Source organism: Epinephelus fuscoguttatus, linkage group LG21, assembly GCF_011397635.1.
Source record: "Epinephelus fuscoguttatus linkage group LG21, E.fuscoguttatus.final_Chr_v1".
NCBI lineage: Eukaryota > Metazoa > Chordata > Actinopteri > Perciformes > Serranidae > Epinephelus > Epinephelus fuscoguttatus.
This window is the reverse complement of record NC_064772.1, coordinates 24899216-24921441: the sequence shown is the minus strand read 5'-3', so window position 1 is coordinate 24921441 and position 22226 is coordinate 24899216. Positions and strand designations below refer to the sequence as shown.

The 22226-nt window shown below is 42.7% G+C and overlaps 2 protein-coding genes across 2 annotated transcripts in view; one reads left to right on the top strand and one right to left on the bottom strand.

The window, feature by feature from the left end:
- Positions 1–13165, top strand: part of cntnap2a (contactin associated protein 2a) — a 462042-nt gene extending 448877 nt beyond the window's left edge. Inside the window, exons 24-26 of the mRNA XM_049564641.1 lie at positions 6635–6919; positions 8466–8537; positions 10668–13165. Coding sequence (XP_049420598.1) covers positions 6635–6919; positions 8466–8537; positions 10668–10867 — 557 coding nt within the window. The 3' untranslated portion in view covers positions 10868–13165. The remainder of the gene's footprint in view (positions 1–6634; positions 6920–8465; positions 8538–10667) is intronic.
- Positions 13166–18420: 5255 nt separating this feature from the next.
- On the bottom strand, positions 18421–20021 carry LOC125881556 (lipocalin-like). Its single transcript, XM_049564696.1, has 6 exons — positions 19852–20021; positions 19546–19685; positions 19367–19446; positions 19169–19282; positions 18945–19046; positions 18421–18832 (listed from the first exon to the last, which is right to left on the bottom strand). The coding sequence occupies exons 1-6, from the start codon at positions 19945–19947 to the stop codon at positions 18813–18815; spliced, it is 552 nt and encodes a 183-aa protein (XP_049420653.1). The 5' UTR covers positions 19948–20021; the 3' UTR covers positions 18421–18812.
- Between the last annotated feature and the right edge of the window lie 2205 nt (positions 20022–22226).

The window sequence follows — 22226 nt, the reverse complement described above, 5'->3', positions numbered from 1 at the left end:
TTAAAAACTAAAATGATTAAAAGAAATAGGAGAAAAAGTCTTACAAAAGGACTCTTATCTAGTCAGAGGGCAAAGGGCAGGTGCTGGAGCACCACCTGGAATATATCTGGGCATGTGCCCAATGTTCAAGATTAATGTATCTGTCCATGGGGAGGTTTGTCTTGGACATAAAGGCTGTCACGTTAAAATACATACATAGTGCGGAACAGACGTAAAGTAGAAGACGAGTACATTCAAATACATGCAACAGGGGATTCATTTACAGAGTATTTTTAGCTACTCAGGTGTCTCCTCCTCCTCCTCCTCCTCCTCCTCCTCTTCCTACTTAATTGTAGCCCTGTAGCGTCTACCTGATGGGAGCTGTTTGTATTCTGACTACAGGACATGGGAGTGGTCTACGATAATTTAAAAGCTTATTAAATCACAGACATTTCACCCTTCAAATCAACATTAAGCAGATGCTGCTTTGCACACTGAGGAGTTTTTTTAAACATGAGTTCATTAATAAATCATTTCATTGGGCTGCTGATGATGCTTTTTCGGAGGTTTGTGTTTTTGAGGGTTCAGCACTCAGCTGCTGTGTACATTGGAGAGTCCGTTTATTCTTCACTAAGGTCACTTCTCATGGACGTCACTCACTGCTGAGTGGTTTCTAAAGCCATGTTGAAGCACAATCAATTTCCTTCCTTCCAGGCAGCCACTGGTTCATCGCTCTTCTTTTGTGCTGTGACCTTTGAGCAGAGCCACCAGACGTCCTGACTCTGATTAAAGCGCTGATGAACCCTGACGTTAGATGAGGCTGATAACACAGAGAGCTGTTTTCTCTCTTACCAATCTCTATGATCTCAGTGTGCCTTTGAACCGAGATACACGCACCTGTACATGGTCACTGCTTGTGTGTGTGTGTGTGTGTGTGTGTGTGTGTGTGTGTGTGAGAGAGGATGACATCATGCCATCCTCCGTGGTTAGCAGCACTAGTTGTACTTTACACTGGCGAGTCCTGATCCGTGGCAGCATGGCTCCAGGATCCAGGTTTTCTCCAGCAGCTGTCGGAGTGGGGGTGGGACTGCACTGCAGTGAGAGAGAGAGGGAGAGAGAAACAGACAGAAAGATAGAGAGAGATAGAGAGAGACAGAGAGAGAGAGAGACGCTTGCCAATGTGGTACCGAATCAAGAGATCCATATAGCATATAGAAGACCGAGTGACAGAAGAGGAGAGGAAGCTGGTGTGCCTCACAAACTGTACACAGACACTGACGCAAACTCCACATAGGTAACTACAGTCGCATGCATATGTGTGTGTGTACCTGTGTGTCTTCATGTGTACGTGTTCTTGCTTATGCGTGAGCATGCTCAGGTCTGAGTAATCCATCGTCTCTGTTACTCTGGATGTGAATCAAATTTGCTGCTAAACATGATTTCCCCATAGGTTGACATTAAGCCAGACTGTGGTGCTTTTGGATTTTAAAGGGAATCCACCCCCTGATGTAATTGGATTGCAGACAAATTAGACACAACCCGGTGTGTATTGGTGTGTGTGTGTGTGTGTGTGTGTGTGTGTGTGTGTGTGTGTGTGTGTGAGTCAGAAGGAAAAATGAGTCGTATATTAATTATTTTACTGCTGCTGTTGTTGCTGCGTCTCTGTTATGTCTGCGCCTCTTGGCTCGGCGTCTGTGCAGCCTCACATCCTGGTGGAGGAGGAAGCTGGAGGTGGCATTGATGAATGCACCTGTGTGTGTGTCTGTGTGCATGTGTGTGTTCAGTGGGGCGTTGGAACCACAGGTGTATTCTCCATGTCTTAAACTAACACTCATGCATCTTCCTCAGCTCTTATCTCCCATCTCGTTCATCTGTTTCTCTCCACCTTCACCTTCTTAATTCATCACACACAACACACCACCTCTCTTTGCACAGCTCCAGTTCATATCACTTTGCATCATCACTATGTTGTTTTAATGACATTCAGACCAACTGTTTTGGGAAGATCACCAAATACAGAAGTGCACAAGGACCAAAACTCAAAGAGGAAGGAAAGTTGTGGTCAAGTTGTAGTTTTAGGCTTTACTGTCAAACTTTGTGGTGGATAAAAGACGAAGATATAAGATTTATTTTTTTTCTCTTTGTAACTTTTTTAGTGTATTTATTTCTTTCATTATTTAATTTCTAGCGATTTCTTTCATTTTCTAAATCTCCCTGTCTCTCAGTCTGTCCCTCTGTGGTGCATCAGCCATGGCCGATGACTGTGTGTGTGCATATGTGCATCACCACGTTACATATCAGTTTTTGTACTACAGAGGGTGCGGCGGGTGGATTCCCATTAATATTCTTTTGATATGTCTCAAATGCATCATACTTTCATTAACACCCCCCACACTCCCCCCCTTTCTTCTCCTCTCTCTTTCACCCCTGCATCAGCTTCCATTTGTTGCCATGGCAACTGTGTTTGATCTCCTCTACCCTGCCCCTCCATTCAAGCGCCCTTCTTGTCACCCCATTTCTTCCCCACTCCTCAGTTTTTTTTTCACCCACTCACCCAGACAAGCGCACACCAGAGACATTCTCCTCTGTGTTTCCTCCTCCTCCTCCACCCCCCCTCCTCTCATGTCTCTCACCTTTCCCTTCACCATCAGCCCCCTTTTTTAGAGGGGCAGCCACACCCTCCCTCTCTGCTAGTTCTGCAGTTGCCTCCATCCTTTCTTGTTTTTTCCAGCCACCTTGTTTTTTTTTTTTTAACTCCCCCGACCCATTGTCCTCTCTCCAGCCCTCTCCTCGCAGCATTATGTGCTGCCTCACCTTTTGAATTATTCATGTGATGTCACCAGCCACCCCTGTGACACACCACCAGAAAGTGAGGGCGGTTGATCAACATGCTGACCTTGTTGCTGTTGTGACTGTGTGTGTGTGATTTGAGGTGGATGTGTGAAGGGTCGCATTTGGTACATCACATTTGCAGGACCTGGTCGTAATCATATGTGATGGTACATTTCATTATTGCAACCTGAAGCCAAATGGATTAGTGTGTGCTCTTCCCTAATCACGAGTAGTGTGTGGAGAGCTGTTTGTTTGAGTGTGTATTTGCAAATGTTGTATTGATCAGTCTAGAGAGCCTCTTCAGAAGCAAACAAGGCGAGCATTAAGATCAGTGTGTGGTGGCTGCCTCTGACAAGCTGGTATTACTTGTTAATGTTCATGTATTACGTATGATTTTAAGCACTGAGGATGGAGAAAATATTGTTAAAAGGTGTAAAATACATACCTCAGTTGGCAAGAACTTAGCACGGAAAGCTTATAATGGTACTGAGTTAGAGAAGAGTTACTTTATGGTACTTTTATGACCATTGTTTGTGGTTTAGGTCCCGTTTATACGATTTCAACTGAAAATGGTAAACTTTAGTTGCATTTTGGCCGATTGTTTACGCAACAGCAGCGTGGAAACGGCACTGTCTCCGTTGTCAATATACAGTTCCTCTGAAAACGGAGACTTTTCGCACTAGGCATGCGCGAGAAAGTCGACCATCACAACAACAATGGCGGACTCCTGTTTGTGCTGCTCACCCTGTTGAATTTATCAACACTTCCCCATCATAGTGTAGATTAACTGTAGCATCTCGTCATCCGTCCAGACAAACGTTTGTGCGGTTGCCATTTTGTTTGTTTATACGTGTGCGTATGTGCACAGGTGCGTGTTGTTTCATTGCGAAGTCACACCACCAACTACTGGCCTGACATGTATACTGCAGCATTTTTGGTCATTTTTGCAAATCCGTGTGCACAGCATTGTCGTCTAAACGAAAATGAGAAACAATTCTGTTTTCAGTGGATTGTTTTCATGTAAACATGGCCTTAGTTATGTTGGCTTGCATTATAGTCATGTTCCTTTTTCCTGTATGAATACAGTATTTCACAGAGCTGAATTAACACCTGAACTTCACAAAGGTATTTTTTGCAGGGCTAATGTAGTGGATTGCAGATGTGCCCACCTCTTGTTCCTCCATTAGCACTAAAAGGATACAGTGCTATTAAAACCACTGAGGCCTCTCTATCAGTGACAACCCGGCTCTCAGTTCATATTAAATGTGCAATGTTTATGGGTCACATTATGGCACTTAAATTGGAAGCTGCCGTCAAAGAAACACCCCCTTGTGAAATTACTGGCCACAAAACAAAGAAATAAAATCCGAAACAAGGGAAGCTTGTCGGCTATTTACTCACCAGCATTGTATGCTAAGCAGCCTGCTCTCCTCCCAACAGAGAGCCCATTAGTATTCACATGCAGGCCTCTGCAGTGATCAACACATGTTCAGGCGTACAGGAGAGAGGACTTATTCATTCATTCATTCATTCATATTCATATTCTGCATTCATAAGACATTATCAGTATTCTGCTTGCTGTGCCTACTGTAAGGCACTTCTTTCCCTGTCTCTCCACCTATGCTGCACACCCCCACGCATATGCAAATCCATACACGCTCTCACATACACGCCATCCATTTTCAAGGTGCGAGGTGATTGATGGCAAGTTAGTTCGTCTGACCAGTGCTTCATCAGAAGGTTGATGCTGAGCCGCAGTTCAGAGCGCACAATTACAAGCAGTTAGTGCCCCATCAATGAGCTGAGTGAAAACTAAACTGCAGAGCCTGTATCAAGTGATTGTTTACACACACACACACACACACACACACACACACACAGTGTATACACACAGTGCAAGTGTCTGAAGGAGGTCTGGTCAGATGATGAATACGTGGAAGACTCAGATAGGGCTGAGCTCTATTCCAGGCAGCACAATCAATAGTATACCAACACACACACATTTATACACACACACTTGTATTTGACCCATCAAAATGGAATAGAGAGAGAAAATTGCATTACAAGCCATGTCCAGATACTCAGAACCCCATCATCTAATATAACACGATTCAATAAATAAACACAGACACACACACACACACACACACAGAGCAGCAGTCTAGTTAATCATCCCTTGTTCATATTTTGCTGCAGGATTGTCCAAACAGCAGTTCCTTCTGGGTGTGGCTGGGTCGTGTAGCAGTAGAGCAGCCATGCATGTGAACATTGGCTCTGTCTGCACACACAGCATGAGTTCATGTGGAGGAATATTTTGTAGCCCAGCGAAAGTGTTAAAGGCAGGTTGGCTGTTTTGACATCAGTTCAGGTTTGTGCTGGAGTGGAGCGTGTCTGAGGAGGTTTGTTTTAGGCAGCATTTAAGTCTTTACTGAACTGTAGGTGTTGCTACCCTCACTTTCTTCTCCGCAGGTTTGTGCACATCTGTGTGCTGTGTGTGAACAGCCAGCAAGACTCATCTTGTGTTTTTATTCAGCGCCATAAGAAACATTTTTGATGATTGATGGGGCCATTAATGTGAGCCTTCAAAAGACAAACACTGAATGATTGTGAGCGGATTTAACACTTAAATTGTTTTTAATGAATGCCCCGGGGCCAAATCAGCTCTGAGAGAAGAAACAACTCCCCAGTCGACACTTTTCAGCTCCAAATAACTGTCGGTGAAAATCAATATATGTCAACGCTGGAAAATATGCTGTGTGTAGCCCTACAAACAGCATATATAATCCACAGATTGAGCAGGGATACAGAGCTGGCTGGACTGAGCTCAGTGGGCCAGCTGCAGTTCAGATGCATGTTTGTTTGCTAAAGTAACTCGCTTTGAAAAATAAAGAGTGATGAAAGTCAAAGAGAGCCAGAAGCAGGCTGTGACGCAGAGATAAAAGTGCTCAAATTGCTGCATTTGAACAGGCAAAATTGGCTGGATTGCCATGGCAATAGGGGGACCTCAGGTAATTCTCCAAATTACGGTCGTTGTCACAGCTGGAGAGTTATTGTGAAGGGTTAGCACAGTGTACAACAAGACACATTAATGGAGAGAGAGCAAGGAAACCGGCTTGTTCATGGAGAGTCTTTAATTCAGAGAGCAAATCTACAATTTAAAAAGCATTACAAAGAAGAGAGGGAAAGTCGGATGTTCCATAGGACCAGAGCAACATGTACTTTATATTGAGTGGCACTGAAGAAGCCCAATTTTGTTTTCCTCTCTATTTGCCACAGAGGCCAACACTCACTTTGATGGTTTCTGCTTTTGAAAAATATAAAATCCACATTTTATGCTGCTAATGCGTCCTGTGTGTAGGAGAGTGAATTTAGAGAAAGAGACACACAGAGAGTCTTTAAGAGTGGAGGGGGTGTTAATTCATTATTCATCGTCTTAATTTGACATTAGAGGTCAATGTCAGTGTACGTTCCTCCTCTGCTTCCTCCCTCCTCCCTCCTCCTCGTCTCTCTTTCCTCCTCATTTGTGCAGATTCATATCTGAGTATTGGCTTACTGCGTCTGTGCATCAGCAAAATTTGTGCCTACTAGAGTTTGAGCTCAGTTTGTGAGAGTGTGAGGAAGTGTGTTGTGTGTTTCGGGTAATCAGTGCTGATGCTTTCTCTGTCAAAGCTGTTGTGGTCAGTGTCTGGTTTCTTTCTGCTCTCTTCCTCCGTCTTCCCGCCCTCTCTTGGCATCAATCAGATTTATGGACATGATTCCACATGAGTTGACTGTTCTCATTAAACAGTAACATGTTATTCTCTCCAACTTTGTCTCGGTACAGAAACAGGACACATAGACCCAGTCGTCATCGAGCGCTACAACACCCCAGGCTTCGTCGGGTGTCTGTCGCGAGTGCAGTTCAACGGAGTCGCCCCCCTCAAGTCCGCGCTGAGAACCGTCTCACAGGCCCAGGCCACGCCAACAGCCGGTCAGCCAGACAGACAACCTGCAGCCGCCTCGCCGGTGTCTTTCCAGGGCAAACTGGTGGAGTCCAACTGTGGGGCGTCACCTCTCACCATCCCACCAATGTCTGCTGCAACAGATCCCTGGCGTCTGGACAACACAGGTGAGGTTTAATTCGACTATCCTTAAGATGCTGCTGTCAGGGCGTAGGAAGTAATTTCGTAGTGAGTAATAACTTCCTGCAGTAACAGCAGACATTTGCAAATTAACTTCATCCGTGCACACACAGCACTTCTGTGTCTAAGGTTGCATTCCACACCAGTGTTCAGTATTTCAGTGTCATTACTCGGATGCAGGCGTATTCCTCAGGCTTGGTGCCAACTGTGCCTTTGGGAGCGTTGAGCTATCCGAGTTCGATCCAGTCCATTGATTTGGACTCCAGGTCCAAACTCCCAGTCAGCTCTCCACCATCCATCCACAGAGAGAACTAATATTTATTAAGCTTTACATTTTCTATAGATAGATCTAATCTATAATTCATCCAGCCCTCCTTCAATCCATCACGATCATTGTATGTCTTCTCATTGATTTTTCTTAATTTGTTTGTTCTTTTTCAGATCCCATCCTCTGACGTCCTGTTTTTCCATCTAATGTTCTTACTTTATTAGTTCTCTTCTCTCTGCCTGTGTCTCTCATCTTTTCAGATACAGTGAATTCTTGACATTATATCCAAACACAGACAGCTGACAAACTATAATCAGTCTGATTGCTCTCCATCCCTTCTGTTGCTTCCCGTTTTCGCTCCTTTTTCCCACCTCAGCCTCCTCTTCTCCGTTTTAGTCATGCTCTTTACCTCCCTGGAGAACGATGCAGTCAGCAGCAGAAATAGCTGACAGCTCATTGCAGGGTGAAACACTTTGTGTGAGTGTGCGCAGCGTATACGCAGGTTGTTGTGCGCAGTGAGGTTTGATTATGCACGTCTTCATTTTCATCCATGCTTTAACATGTGTGTGTGTGTGTGTGTGTGTGTCTTCCTATATACAGTATGAATTACAAATCATTATTGTAGATCTCAACAATGTCTTCGTTCTCCTTTTAGCACCCTCCACCTCCTCCACTCATCCCGACCTCTCATCTCTCTCTGTGCTCATTTGCCATGCACTGCTATCCATTCAGGGTGAATCACAGCAATTAGATAATTGTTGCTGACAGAGAATTACAGTGGACAGGCGGAAGCAGCCGCTGTTATTAACCTCTTAACCTGTCATGGATCTTTAATGAATTGCACGACACAGCAATGCATTAAATAAACGGCACTAGTCGTCCCCGTAGGATGCTTAGCGCTGTATCCATCCAGCTGACCGTCTGATGTATGTATGCAGCACTTTTTTGCTACAAGCAAAACTTTGTAGTTAAAATTCAGCCCAGTGTTTGTATGAAATTATTCCTGTGACTTTTTATTGCTGAAAAAAAGAACAACAAGAGTTCTATTTTTGTATTGCTGCAGGCAGGACTGTGACATGTTGGTATTTCCCTGACCTTGAAATGTACTTAGTCCATCTGTTTGGTGTTTTCATGTGCACTAATTGGTCTAGAGAACCTATTCAAGTTAGTTATATCACTAGAACTGAATTTAAAACCTCTCAAGCACTCTTTTAGTCTCTTTATGTGTAAATGTACGCTTTGAATTTTCTCCGTGCTTCGCTCAGACGCAGAGTTCCCCTTCAATGAGGAGAGGGTGATTCCTGATGGAGTCAACAGAGACTCAGCCATCATTGGAGGTAACAAATGTCTTTCTGAAAGCAGCCAGATTTTTGCATTCATTGTTATGTATGACAAGAAGAAGCAACATATTCTCATATTTAAGAAGCTGAAACCAGGGAATGTTTGGCATGACTGATTTCTGTTGATCGACTAATTAAATAATCAACTAATTGACCCCTCGCTAAGCCCCGCCCCAAGCTGTAGGAGTAAGCACGTAGCCCACACTGTAACTAACTGCACTCCCTGAAGAAATATTATCATATTTTTGGACAAATGAAACAGTGATTCCAGAGAGAAGCAGACAGAGGGGTCTACAGTCTGTGTTTGAAGGATATATCCAGGATGTCAAACTGACTCAGCAGCAGCAACAGGTTCAAAAGACAAAGATAGTTAGAAGCTAAAGCCGAACTATAGGCTACAGATCACAGTGTGAAAGTGAACCCCCACATCACTGCTGATCGCCACACAAGACAATGAATATAAAGGGAAACTTTGCTCATATTGAACCAGCTGTGTGGCATCGCTGTGTGCGCAGATGAACAGTGTTTGGCTTTCCTTTGTGCTGCCAACCACCACACCTCTATCACCGGAGCTTTGCCAGCTGATGGGCAGGGAGCCAAACAACGTTCATCTGCACACAATGTGATGACACAGAGCTGGTTGAATATCAGCAAAGTTTCCCTGCTTCCCTTCACTGGTTCCTGTACAGCAGGGTCGCTCTTTGTTTCACTGTTATAACCATTAAAAAGCAAAAGCAGCATGTGTATACATTCAGTAGGCTATATCTTCAGTAGCTAGCTAACCCTACACTTTTCAGGGTGTGAGTTTGGTTTTGGAACAGGGAAGAAACTTATGTCTTTTTCCAACCTCTCCAGGTAACGAGTATCATTAATACACGACGTGCCCCAGGCACAACATTTAGCTCCAAATCCATAAAACCAGCCTGAAAATGAAGGAAATCTGAAACGACTGCATTAGAGTCAATGGAGCACAGCTGTGTTATCGGCTGGTGCTAGGCTATGATTAGTCAGTCTAGTCTTCGAGGGGCAGGACTTAGTGAAGGGACAGTTGTTTCAGCTTTGCTCCAAAACTGAAACATTCAATAAAGCACTGAACGCTTTAGTGCCCAAATACTTTTCTGACTTTCTGCAACACTATGAACCATTAAGACCTCTCAGGTCTTCTGTGACGGGTCAGCTTCGTGTCCCCAGGGTCAATACTAACCATGTGGTCATCCCAACTCATCAAATACAGCTGCTTTGTCAGTGGACCTACACGCCAAATTATGACATGCTCGGTACCCTCCTGTGTCAGTTTTAGACATTCAGGAACAGCAAGTCAATTTACACTTGTTACATGCAGTGTGTTTTTAAAAATACACTCCTATTTTCGATGAAAATGAACAGTTTCTGTTCAATACATGCAGTATTTTTCAAAATAAACTTATAAAATAGGTAAAACACCTCATTTTTTAGGTTTAGCTCCTGACGTTTAGGCAACAAAAGCATGTGGCTTAAAATAAGGACGATTGTAATCTAACGTCACGTGACATACATCACTACCATTGCATGCTACACATACTAGCACACTATGTTGCCATTAAATTAACTCCATTTACTTTTGGTTTCACACGGGAAACAAACAGCAGTCTCCCAGGTAAAAGTCCAGAGTTTGTTTGGTAGCGACAAGGGGGTGCAACATGGAGAAGCAGCATTTAGTTTTTATGCACCACATACTTGGAATAAAATCCCTAGTCCTTTTAAATCAAGGCTGAAGACTTTTCCGTCTGTTGCTGCCTTTTAGTAAATCAAATATCTATACATTTCTTCAGTGCACACTTTTATTCTTGTATTTTATACCTGTGTATCAGTGTATTTTAGCTTGTTTTTATTTTCTGTTCTCCAGTTCTTTCATGGCATTTTTAACTGTATTTAAATGTCCTTCCATAATGTGTTTCATTTGCACTTTGTCTCAAAGCTTATGATGTTTTATGTAAAGCACTTGTTTCTGCCTTGTTGCAGGAATGTGCTTTATAAGTAAACTTGCCTTTCCAAAGTTTTTTAGCTGGTCGAAGCAAAGTAGTAGAGGTGACTGAAAATATACAATAACGCCTGTTTTTGTGTGCGTGACGTCTGTGTCCTCTGCAGGAATCATCGCAGTGGTGATCTTCACCATCTTATGTACTCTGGTGTTCCTGATCCGCTACATGTTCCGTCACAAAGGCACCTACCACACCAACGAGGCCAAGGGCAGCGGGGAGTCCGCCGGAGAGTCGGCAGACACGGCCATCATCGGAACCGACAACCCAGAAACCATTGACGAATCAAAGAAAGAGTGGTTCATCTAACGGCCAATGGTGGGACTTTGACAGAGGAAGTGATTCGTCAGACCACCCGGTGCCACAGAGATGGAGGAGGTTGAATTCAATGACCAATCACAGGAGAGACGGAGGAGAGGCCATTCAATAGGACAATAATCTCCCAGAGAGGGCGGGGATGTGTGACAGACGTGTACAGAAATCTTTTTTGTTTGTTTGTTTGTTTTGTTTTTTTATATATCCAGAGTATTAGAGCGAGAAGAGGGACAGTTAATGCAGCAGAGCACGGCTGTAAGAGACTGTACATGTATATACTAACCGGCTTGTCCTTCTTTGTATCGTGCTTGGGAGTTTTCAGGAGTCCTTTGAATACTGTATATGACAAATAATTATACTTACTGGGTCGTGTGATAGCACAGATTTATTGCCAGTCTCTGTTGCATTTTGATTTTATTTTTTAACAAAAATCTTATATCAAAAATGATCAAATCAAATCAACATGCCAAACCCTTCTTTTTTTTTTTCAAATTTATCAGGCTGCGGTTGCACCAGTCATATCCGTCGAATGACATGCCACCTATATTGTGGTACTATAGAGTTGAATATGGATGCCAAAACTCACTTTGTAAATACAATATTTTGTGTTATTTTTTTCTCTCAAAAGATTTATTTAGAGTCCATTACATAAAACACTAAGGAGAAATTTCAGATCTATATTACATTATATGTCCGTCCATTGCATTATATATGTATCAGATATAGAGTTTTATGTTTAAATCTTATGACATTCGATTGTATGGGACATTCCTTTCTGAGGAGGAGCAGAGAGGGGTTTCTCAGAGCATGATGGGAAATCATGACACTCCATGGTTGGTTTAGCTCAGCACGGCAGCTTTCTTTTCATTTGGAGCGGGTGAAACCGTGCGCCTTTACTCATTCAGACTTGAGCAATCCGTTTGTTTCTTTGCCAAACACTTGAGTCTTACGTCCTTCACCGATCGGCTCAGAATTTTGCGTTAAATGTTTGACTTTGAGATAAGGAATTTCTGACATAATTAGACTGACGTTGGGCTGTAGGTTTGCAGTGCGTGCATGCATCCATGCGTATATGTGCAGGTCAGATGAATAAGATTTGTTATATTAAACGAAAGAAGTGCAAGGAAAAAGTCACACAGATGAGATTGAACAACCTGCCTGACACTTAATGAATTCTATTGATGCACTACACTTCATGAATTAAGTGGTCAAAGCAGCATAAAGCAAAAAAAATCACTGACACTTAATACGTGTTCAAGATTTGGGAAAGGTTAAGATGATAATTGGCTTTCTAATCCGTTGTGCCTTCAAGGTGTTGAGCCGTTGCGCCTTGCCCCAGACCACTTAACACAAACTTAATACAATAACTCGCTGCTGCTGCATGAATTCTCATTAATCAGAGGTGTCTTTATGATTCTCTGATTTAAGTGGTGCTGTATAAGATTAGCCATGAATCTCAGTTGAAGCTTGATTCTGAATTCAGAACACTTGGGTTAAAAACCAACCTGCAAATTAATCTCAAATCCTGAACAAGGCTGACCTTCTCAAGCATAGCTGTGTGGGCTCTTACTGCAGCAGGAGAAGGTACACTGACGTATAAGGAGAGCTGCACGCATCCAACACACACGATGTTTACACATACCCTCTGTGACGCACATGCACACGCAAGCATGCATGTTTGATACAAGCATGAGTCAAGGTTGTTCGTTCTATTACGAGAGCAACAAGTTCAGAATGAGGAGGCTGCTGCTTTGTCAACAATGAACTGAGCTTCACTCTAACAGTGCCACTGTCGTCCAACATACAAGATGTACAATTTATATTTTCTAACCATGTTGTGTTTCCTGTCATCAGTGCGTGTGTTTACCTTACCGTAGCATTTACAGGACAATGTGTCGCATTCGCTGCCAACTTTATTTCGTCGTGAATTTGCTTTGTGTGTGTCTGTTTGGTCAATTTGCTGCCATGACATCCTGTTACATGAATGATTTTGTATGTCGTCGTCGCCTCATGGTTGAGTGCTAACTGTAGATCACTTTATCAGAGACATTAGGACAGCTGGTGAACTCAGCCTGCCTTCTACCGCGGCCTCAAAGAAGACTTTCTCCGACCACACATCACATCCATGAAGGCAAACCAGTGACTTTCCTTTTTTTTATAATTATATTACTCAGACTATACATTAACACACACACACACCCTTGATATGTGGTTTGAACATACTGATGATGATGATGATGATGATGGATCATCATCTCCAACAGACATAACCCATATGTTTTGCTTTCAGTTTTCTTGAGTTCAATAAAGAGTGTTTGATCTTTAATATCAGTCTTTAATGTGTCACTTTCATGCTGACATACAAACATCTTTAGACAGCAATGCGAGTCACATGTTATACAAAGGCTTTGAGACAGTCATGGGACATCTTGGCCTCATGGTGCGTTCCATTTGCCCCAGATATTTCAACTGAAACATTCCCTGAAGTCAGATTAATGACATGGAAAGTTGACTTACCGACCCTGACCTCAAAATCCAAGACGGTTGCTCCACAAATCAACAGTTAAGTCAGGAACACTTAAGTCAAAGAAAACTTTATTTCCATTTGCAGTATTATATTTTGCGGTATGGCTCTGTTCTGGGGCCTTTCCTCGGGGCTACGCAGAAAGCCTCTTCCACGCACCTACATGGAAAGCCTAAGGCTGAGAGAGCACACCTTTCCACCCTTCTGCTCGCCTACGCTGAAGGCCTAAAACAGAGACCTGAGAAAACAGACACAATTCTCTGCCCTTCCATGTGCAAATGAGGAAAGCCTTCAGCCCTGTTTAGACGACAACGGTTTCTCTAAAAACGGAAAAGTCTGTCCTTTGCATTTTAAAAAACTTCTGCGTGGGGCATTGGTGGCTTAGTGGTAGAGCAGGCGCCCCATGTACAAGGCTGTTGCCGCAGTGGCCCGGGTTCGACTCCAGCCTGTGGCCCTTTGCTGCATGTCACTCCATCTCTCTGTCCCCCTTTCACACATGTCTGTCCTATCAATTAAAGCCTGAAAATGCGCCAAAAAATATCTAAAAAAAAAAACTTGTGCGTTTATATGACGATGTTATTGAAACGATCCCCATTCACACGGAGCCGCAAAATCTACTGGAACTGCTGTAGTATGGACGCCAGGCCAATGGGTGGCAGTGTAAAAGCAACACCACGGCATGATGCCATGCACCTGCGCTGAAGCACCTTCCTCTACAACGCGGTGATTACAAACCAAAACAAAGAAGACACAATGGTGAAAGCATGCACAGATAACTTTGTCTGGAAGGACGACGAGGTGGAGTTGCTACGGTAACAGATCTACACTTCACTTCAAATGAATAGGGTGAGCAGCACAAACAGAGCTCGGCGTTGTTGTTGTCACTTTCTCCCACATGCCTAGTGACTGGAACCGTAATGCGCATGTGCGAAAAGTCTCCGTTTTCAGAGGAACTGCATATTGCAAGTTTACATGACAACGGAGACGCTGCCATTTCCAAAAAATTGCACTCTGGAACCCGTTTTCAAAATGTTGCGTTTTCAGGCACCCAAAACGGCGCTGTCGTGTAAACGATCGGCCAAAACACAACTAAAGTTTACCGTTTTCAGTTGAAATCGTTGTCGTATAAACGGGACCTTAGGCAGGGAGAGCAAACCACCCTGCCTTTCCATGCGCCTTCCATGTGGGCAGCAGCAAAGACCCCCCCAGGAACAAAACAGAGCAGCATCAACGACAAACAGAAATGACAGATAAGTCAGACACTGCATGAAAAGGAGGAGCTGGAGTGGAAGCGGGTTGCAAAAGAAGTAACAACAGTAGCCGGCTAAAGCAGTTTAAATCGGGTGCCCTGAATGAGATTCACCAATTGGTTGGGTAGAAAGGAATCATGTGATCTATCAGCTGACTCCCTTCCAACAATCAGCTGCTCCATCAGTTGGTTTGAGATCAGCTGATGTAGCTTGATGTTGATTTGGTGTTTATATGCACAAAATACAGCGTAATGTGTTGTTATCAAATGATATTGCTAACAATGGCTAACCAGGCTAGAACCTTTATGCCAACATCTTGGTTTTCCGACTTGTACTGTAATGCAGCCAACTCGGTCATGATGTCATTCCGAGCCCTGACCTTCAACTTCCAAGGTAAATGAAACACAGCATTATACCACCTAAGAGGGGTGTTCTCAAAAACTGTATTGATTTGTATTTGTTTTTCTACAAGCGCTTTTTTCACCAATAAGGGCAAGTGTTAATTACTTTGATCATATTGCAAAAAACGTAGCGCTATGATGCTCAACATTACAGGGATTGTGATACATATAAATACAGATACCACTTTCCTGATTGCATAGAATAGTATCTTTTTAATTCGTATGGTGGTGTGTTTTTATTCTATCACATCCCCCCTAAAATTAGAGCAATATATCACCTTGCTTACAGTGTCACAATAAAATCAATATTGAATCGTAACCCCAGTATTGTGATACGTGTCAGATTATTGCCAATTTAAAGCCTTTCAATGTGATAAGTGCCTTTGAATCTGACTCATGGCTTACAGCTATGTCACCACTCCTCTTTCTAACTTCCTGCGTGTCACCCTAACACTATAATCCATCAACAGCTCTGACAGGGTTTACTGGCCCCTTAAGTAAGTGCCATGAAATAATAAGATAACATTTCATCACATGCAGTAATTTATTTTGAAGGATGAGTCTAAGACAAATCCCATAGTTGCGAACTCTGAAACATATGGCACCCTCATGATTCACATAGATCCAGAGTTTACCATTTGGGAGAGGGTTAGGAGGGTGTCTGCGCTCCACCTTGTCAGACAGATTGCACCACCTATGGCAGGACACTGCTTGACCTAATGCTTGTAATTAAACTGTTTCCAGGCTGTAACATAGAATCTGTTGAAGAGGGTGAAGTGAGAGAAAAAAGGACACTGAGTTTCAGGGAATGAAGCACAACTACACACATTCTCTAATGGGTCATTTTATAAAGCAATTCTAGTTAAACTGACTACATTTTATATCAGGCCTTGCTCCATTTATCACATGTTGGGAGAAATAACAGGTCTACCTGCTCTGGTCATAGGCTGCCCCCCTGTGGTCAGTTGGTGCAGTGCTGTTAACCACAGAACTAAAAACAATAAAGTCAATACAATTAAACACTAGTTGTTATTAGTAGTATGAATAAATATAAAACCTAAAAATAGAGACAAAGTAATGAGGCTGTACAATAGCATAAATAATTACCTGTGAGACTCTGAAAAGACAAATAGCAGAGAGGAGATAAAGACAAGCTGGTAAAGAAAGCACTGAATGATTTCCTTAGGATTTGTAGGTCACATAAAATAGTGTGTTTGACTCCAGTAATGTTTGAAAAGACAGTGAAGCATGTCTACAAAGACCCTTACCAGCTACTCAGTAGTCACTAGTGTGTATATTCTCCTCTGCCACTGCTGTCATCTTTGATAACATGCCCGGTCAAAAAAGGCAACTCTACATACAGATCTATGTTTGCTGACCTGCTCTTCCTACAAGAATGCATTGCACTCAGACTGTCAGACTGACAACAACAACAACAACAACAACAACAGTTTAATCAGCATTTTCATCACGCACATTCTGTCACAACCTATATTACCCACAAGGCAACTTGGACACCAACAATCCATTGGAAGGTTCAGGTGTGTGAGGGTATGTGTCCACAGGATCCATCAATTCAACACTTTCCATTCACTGTCTGTGTAAGCAGCAAATCATTCTGGTGGCATAGTGTTGCATCCCAAGAGACAATTAATCTAAACTGCTTTATGCAAATCAGGGGCATCAAGTTTGACTCGTCAGCTCTGGAAACTCACAAAAAGCTTTTAAACTAAACGTTGTCAATCTAAGGTCAAGACAGATTCAACAACGGGCTTATTTCTCACTTCCATTTGATGAACTGTATTCATAATGTAAGAGAACGTTCCCAGACGAACAACCAAGTTGGTATGATTTGAAATCTGGGAACAGACAGCCCACAGGGCTGGTGACACGCCCATTGAGCATCCACCCATAGACTGTATAAAGTAATGGATTTAGATACTGTTACAAGAGGGGTGGATCTGAATCATAGACTGTAGCGACACCTCACAGACTGCCAGTCACCTAAAGTAGCCACGCCCTTAAATAAGCACAACTTTAAGTCTTAATAAGACGTAAATTGAGTTTTATAAAAATGTATCCCTTGTACAGTTGTCATGAATATTGAAATTAGCATAGAGAACAAAATTGTAGGGTTTTTTTAGTTTGGGTTTTTTTTTTCTTTCTTTTTCTTTTGTACCAGGCTGTTATCATGTTTATTTCTGCTGTTAAGTTCTGCATTGTAACATGGGGCGTCTAGGGTGATAGACTCATTTTTGGAGCCAGCCTCAAGTGGCCATTTGAAGAACTGCAGTTTTTTAGACTTGTGCGTTGGCTTCATTTTTCAGCCCTGGAGGATGCCACTTGGAAGCCGCACAACCCCCCATATATAAATTAAAAAAAACTTTAGAACCATATCATAAAGCTTTGTTTATACTCATGTGAGACACTGTGGTGCGCCGCTGGTCTTTGTGGATGGCATGCAGGTTACAGGCATGTGCAGCGGCATTGATGCTCAGCATGTTGTTTGTTGCGATAAATAACAAAATGCCAGGAGGCATGGAAACTAAATATCCTTTGGATAAGTAAGAAGTCATCTACTGGGAGACTTTAATAAAAAAAAATGTCATTATCCTACATTGCTACAAGTGCTTCCCTGGAATCCATCATTGCTGAGGAAAGATGTATCTGCTTATGACCAGTATGTAAAATTAGCTTCAAAGCCTGCCACTGTTCCTGGGGGTTTGGCTAGAATAAATCCATTGTCTTCCTTCATTTGAGGTTTAACTGGTACTCTTTTAATTATGTCATCTCATTGTGTCGTCTTTGGGTTTGGGTAAGGGGTTGCCTGGTGGCTTTGTAGGAGAGCAGATATCCCATATAGGAAGGCAGTGTCCTTGCTGCAGTGATCACAGGCTCAGTTCTGGCCTGTGGCCCCCTGCTGCATGCTATGCATGAATAGAAACTACTGCCTTTCTTGATCAACAAATCTTAATAGTTGCATAACAGCAGTGAATGGGACAGCACATAAAGATGCACTTTCATTTGCCAGTTTTCCCAAAATTCTTGTGAAAATTTGCATTACACTTGGACGGAAACTCAGCTTGTGATACACACATACAGAGGTTTCCTTTTCTGGCTCTGGGTAGCACAATGTAGTCCTTCACAAAGCTTCATTTTTTATTTTTATTTTTTATCGCCAAAAGAAGAATTTACCCATAAGGACTATTACTTGTTCTTTAATTTCTGGGTATTTAATATGTCTGTTAAATAACCAATAGAGGGCAGCAGTGTGTAAGTTAATTTTGTCTTGATTTGACATTCATGAGGTCACAGACATGACTTTCTGATGCTTATTTCTATCAAAAAAGAATCATTCTGAACACTGAAACATTCATTTATTATTTTTTTATTGGCTTTGAGTTTATTTAAACAAAAAATAAATCACTACAAAAGAAAATCAGCAGTTACAAAAGGCACACTTGTCCAAAAGGTAAACTAATAGCTTTCACAGTCTCTTGAATTTCTTCCCTTTCTTTCACCATCCACCCTTTATTGTTCCACTCTGATGCCACAGTTAATGTGTGAGTTGGAGGGAATCAGGACTTGGTCTTTGGTATGCAGCAGGGATCGGAGTAAAATGAGCAAGTTTCATTGTCTCAGGTGAAGCTTTGTGACGACGCAGACATCACAGTGAGGGGGGGGGGGGCTTAAGACTCTTCTGAGATGAAAGCCTGGGACTTCAGAGCGCGAGAGATGAAGGATGGAAGATAGCAGGGGACACTTCAGGCTTCAGGACATTCAGCTGTAACAACACACATGACGATGGTAGTGAGCAAAGGTCTCAAGCACTTACAGAAACAGTTCAAATGCATTTATATCTGAGAGTTTGTGCAGTTTGTGTGTTAATGACATACCATTCTCTGGCAAGATGACAATGTTATCAGCGAGGATGCCAGACTGCAGGGAGAACTGAGTGAACTTCTGCTGCAGGGCGGTTGTGGCAGTGGTGGTGCGGCCTGCAAACACAGAAGTGAGTTGAATTAACCCTCCCCAAATCCTGAATCCACCAATTTAGCACACAATGCCTTCCTTTAGGGATACAACACAAGCTGCTGTCTTGTGACTGTGGCAGACTTACTGTAAAGCTTGTTGAGGACCTCAGACACTCCGTCCTTTGTCTTGATGGTGTGGACCAGAGCGTAGTCATCATACACAACTTCAGCAATGCGCATGTCATTGTCATTGTTCCACACTGATGAAAGAAGAAACAGAAAGGTCAGGGTGCTGAACCTTTGTGTTTGTGTCTCTCTCATGTATTTGTGCGCACTCTACTCACCCTGGCTGCGGAAGGTGAAGCGTCCAGGAGTCTCGGTTTTCTTGGCAAGGTGAGTCATTCTCCAGCAGGTACCATCAGCACTAAAAGGGAGGAAGAGGTCAGGAATTAAGCTTTTTTTCCCACAGGAGAATCATTACAGTGTTTTGCTTAGAAGCTATAATTTAATATTAAGCACTTACTTCAGGTTGGCATAAGAGAGGTCCAGGTCTCCTCCATCAGTCGGCTTCAACACAGCAGTGCCCATCTTCATGCCTGCCTTGTGGTTCACAAACCACTGGGCATTTGTGGCAAAGCCAACCATGTACCACTTGCCTGCCATCTAGAAGAAAGACAGAAGGGGGGAATAAAGGGTGACGAGTGTTTTAATCTCACAGAATCAGTCAAACATAAAGCTCAAGGGGTTATCTTAAATGCAGCACATGTGTTACACAATCCATTTCCCATAAACTATTGAACAAGTCACCTTTCTTCTGCGTCTCTCTTACCTTCTGCAGGTCGAAGTCTGCCACAGGCGTGACCTCAGTGCATGCAGCCAGCGCACACATCAGGGCGACCAGCATGCTCAGCAGTGTGTTCCTCATGGCTTCTCCTTTGTGTTCTGGGCTTCTCCAGCAGTGAGTGAAGTATCAGTCGAAGGTGAAGAGGAAAAAGCCAAGTGGAGGCTCCTTATATCCTGCAGAGCCCTGCTCCCTATCCCCTCCTCATCCCTCTGTCTCCTCCTCCCTCCTGCTGCTAGTTTTTGCATTACAAAAACTCTCTGGCCCTCACTCACTGCCATGCAAATCACTGCCGTTACACAACTGGCACGTGTGGATGGGAGAGGGGGAGGCGGGGAAGGAAGAATGGGGGAAGGAGGAGGAGAAAAAAAAGGGAGAGTGGGTGCATAATAGGGTTCTTTTAACACCCCTCCCCTTCTCACTCCTCCTTCATAAATGCTCAGGCATGCCTGGACTATCAAAACAGCTGTTTGGTAAGAGTGCAAATTTCTTCACCATATGGCACATGAAAGGTCCAAAAACACCACATGCACAGTGAGAAATAACAGATCAGAAGCACTTTTGCTGAACTTCCTCGAGAGAGGGCTCAAATCTACTTTATAAGCCAATAAACTCCACATGAAATAAGATTTAAAATGTACTAGAAATGCATTCTCTTGCAGCAAAGTGCCAGATGCAGTGAGGCCATGATGTTAAAGATTTTCACAGTGAAATCATGTTCACTATTTCACATAAAAAGCTGTCACTGTTGCCTGTAACTACTTGCTTGTTCTTTGCAGTTCATTTTGAGTGTTAACTGTTTCATAAAACCTTTGAAATATGAGTCATTTAAAGGACAACTCTGGCTAATTTTTGAATTTCAGTATGTTATTTCCATGCCCCTCGAAAGTTTAATCCATATTTGAGCTGCTGTTTCTCAAAGCCAGAAACCAGGAAAGTAAGTCTTGAAATTGAAGTCTGGAGCTGCTGCATAGGCAATGAATAGGAGCCTGATTTTGTGAACCCAAAGAATGTTTGTTCCCTTTTTTTATACCCGAATGAGCTTTACTCTATTGTAGTGTTCTCAGCTGTGAAATGCAAAAAATACTTTAATTCACTGAGGTGACTTATGGCAGAACGTTTACTTATAATGTTACTCAATGCATCCAATGCAATGCAATCCAACACACCTTTAGTTTTTATTGTCTCTCTTGGATGACATACACCTTTACTGATGAGTGGATGATTGAGTATTTAAATACATATATAGGCTATATATATGCATTTCAAACAGATTTTGGGAGCTGCATATTCTAATCCTCATTTGGAGAAAATAAAAACGTGTTGGAGCATCATTCTGGTGCACTCCAACAACACTACTTGTCTGAGAAGCACCCAGTGCACAAACCCACTATTTTTAAATAACCCATCAGGAGAAACTCTCACTCCAAATGTTGGCATGCAACCTTGTTCTGTGGACAGTAAACAAGGTGCAGACTGAGGAGGAAATACAGCAAAAGCCCTGCGCACATTTAGGAGTACTATCTGCTACGTAGACGCTAAACCAATCCAGGGTCTAGGTACATGTGAGGTTATTTTTGGTTCTAAAGGTGCTTTACTGAAAGTTTTCGGCGGAAATGGGGCTTCAGTGTCACCTAGAACATCTTCCCTGATTCATTGTCTATGGAGCAGCTCTAGACTTTGTACTCTTTGACATGGCAAATTTGAGTTTTAGCACTATAGCGTTTTGGATTTGGGAGTGAGTTATTCATGTTAACTAATATTTTTGGACTGTCTTGGACCATATGAAGAACAGTTTTGAAATGGCATAGTTCCCCTTTAAGTTGTGAAACAACTTAGTGAGAAGAAGAGTCCGGTGAAACATCTTGTTTGACATTAAATCTCTGCATTATGTGTTGAATAATACCCCTTGAATCCAGCACTGCTCATAAGAACTGTATATAACATGTTGTGCAATGTGTAATGAGCTTATTGGCTGTGAATTCTTCATTGGCAAAAATGTATTGATGAAGTCAGCAGAGCTCCATTAGAGAAAAAGCAGGCGCCTACTTGCAACCAGCATGTTATGTAACACACACACAGAGGCAGAGGTGCTGGGAGGAGCTAGGGGCAGCATCAAGAAGCACTTTGGTAACCTAGTTTTATAACCAAACTCTCACAACCCCTTTTGGGCTCCACATCTGGGCTCTATTAACTCCCACCCCAATCCCTGAATCCTCTATCCTCACACACACCCCAAAAAGCATTCACACTGACACTCACACTGAATGGTAAATCTCAGCAGGAAATGATGGGATGGAGTTAACATGATAATAAGCCATGCATGAGAATGACTTCTCACCACAGACTCAGCTGGTGGCAGA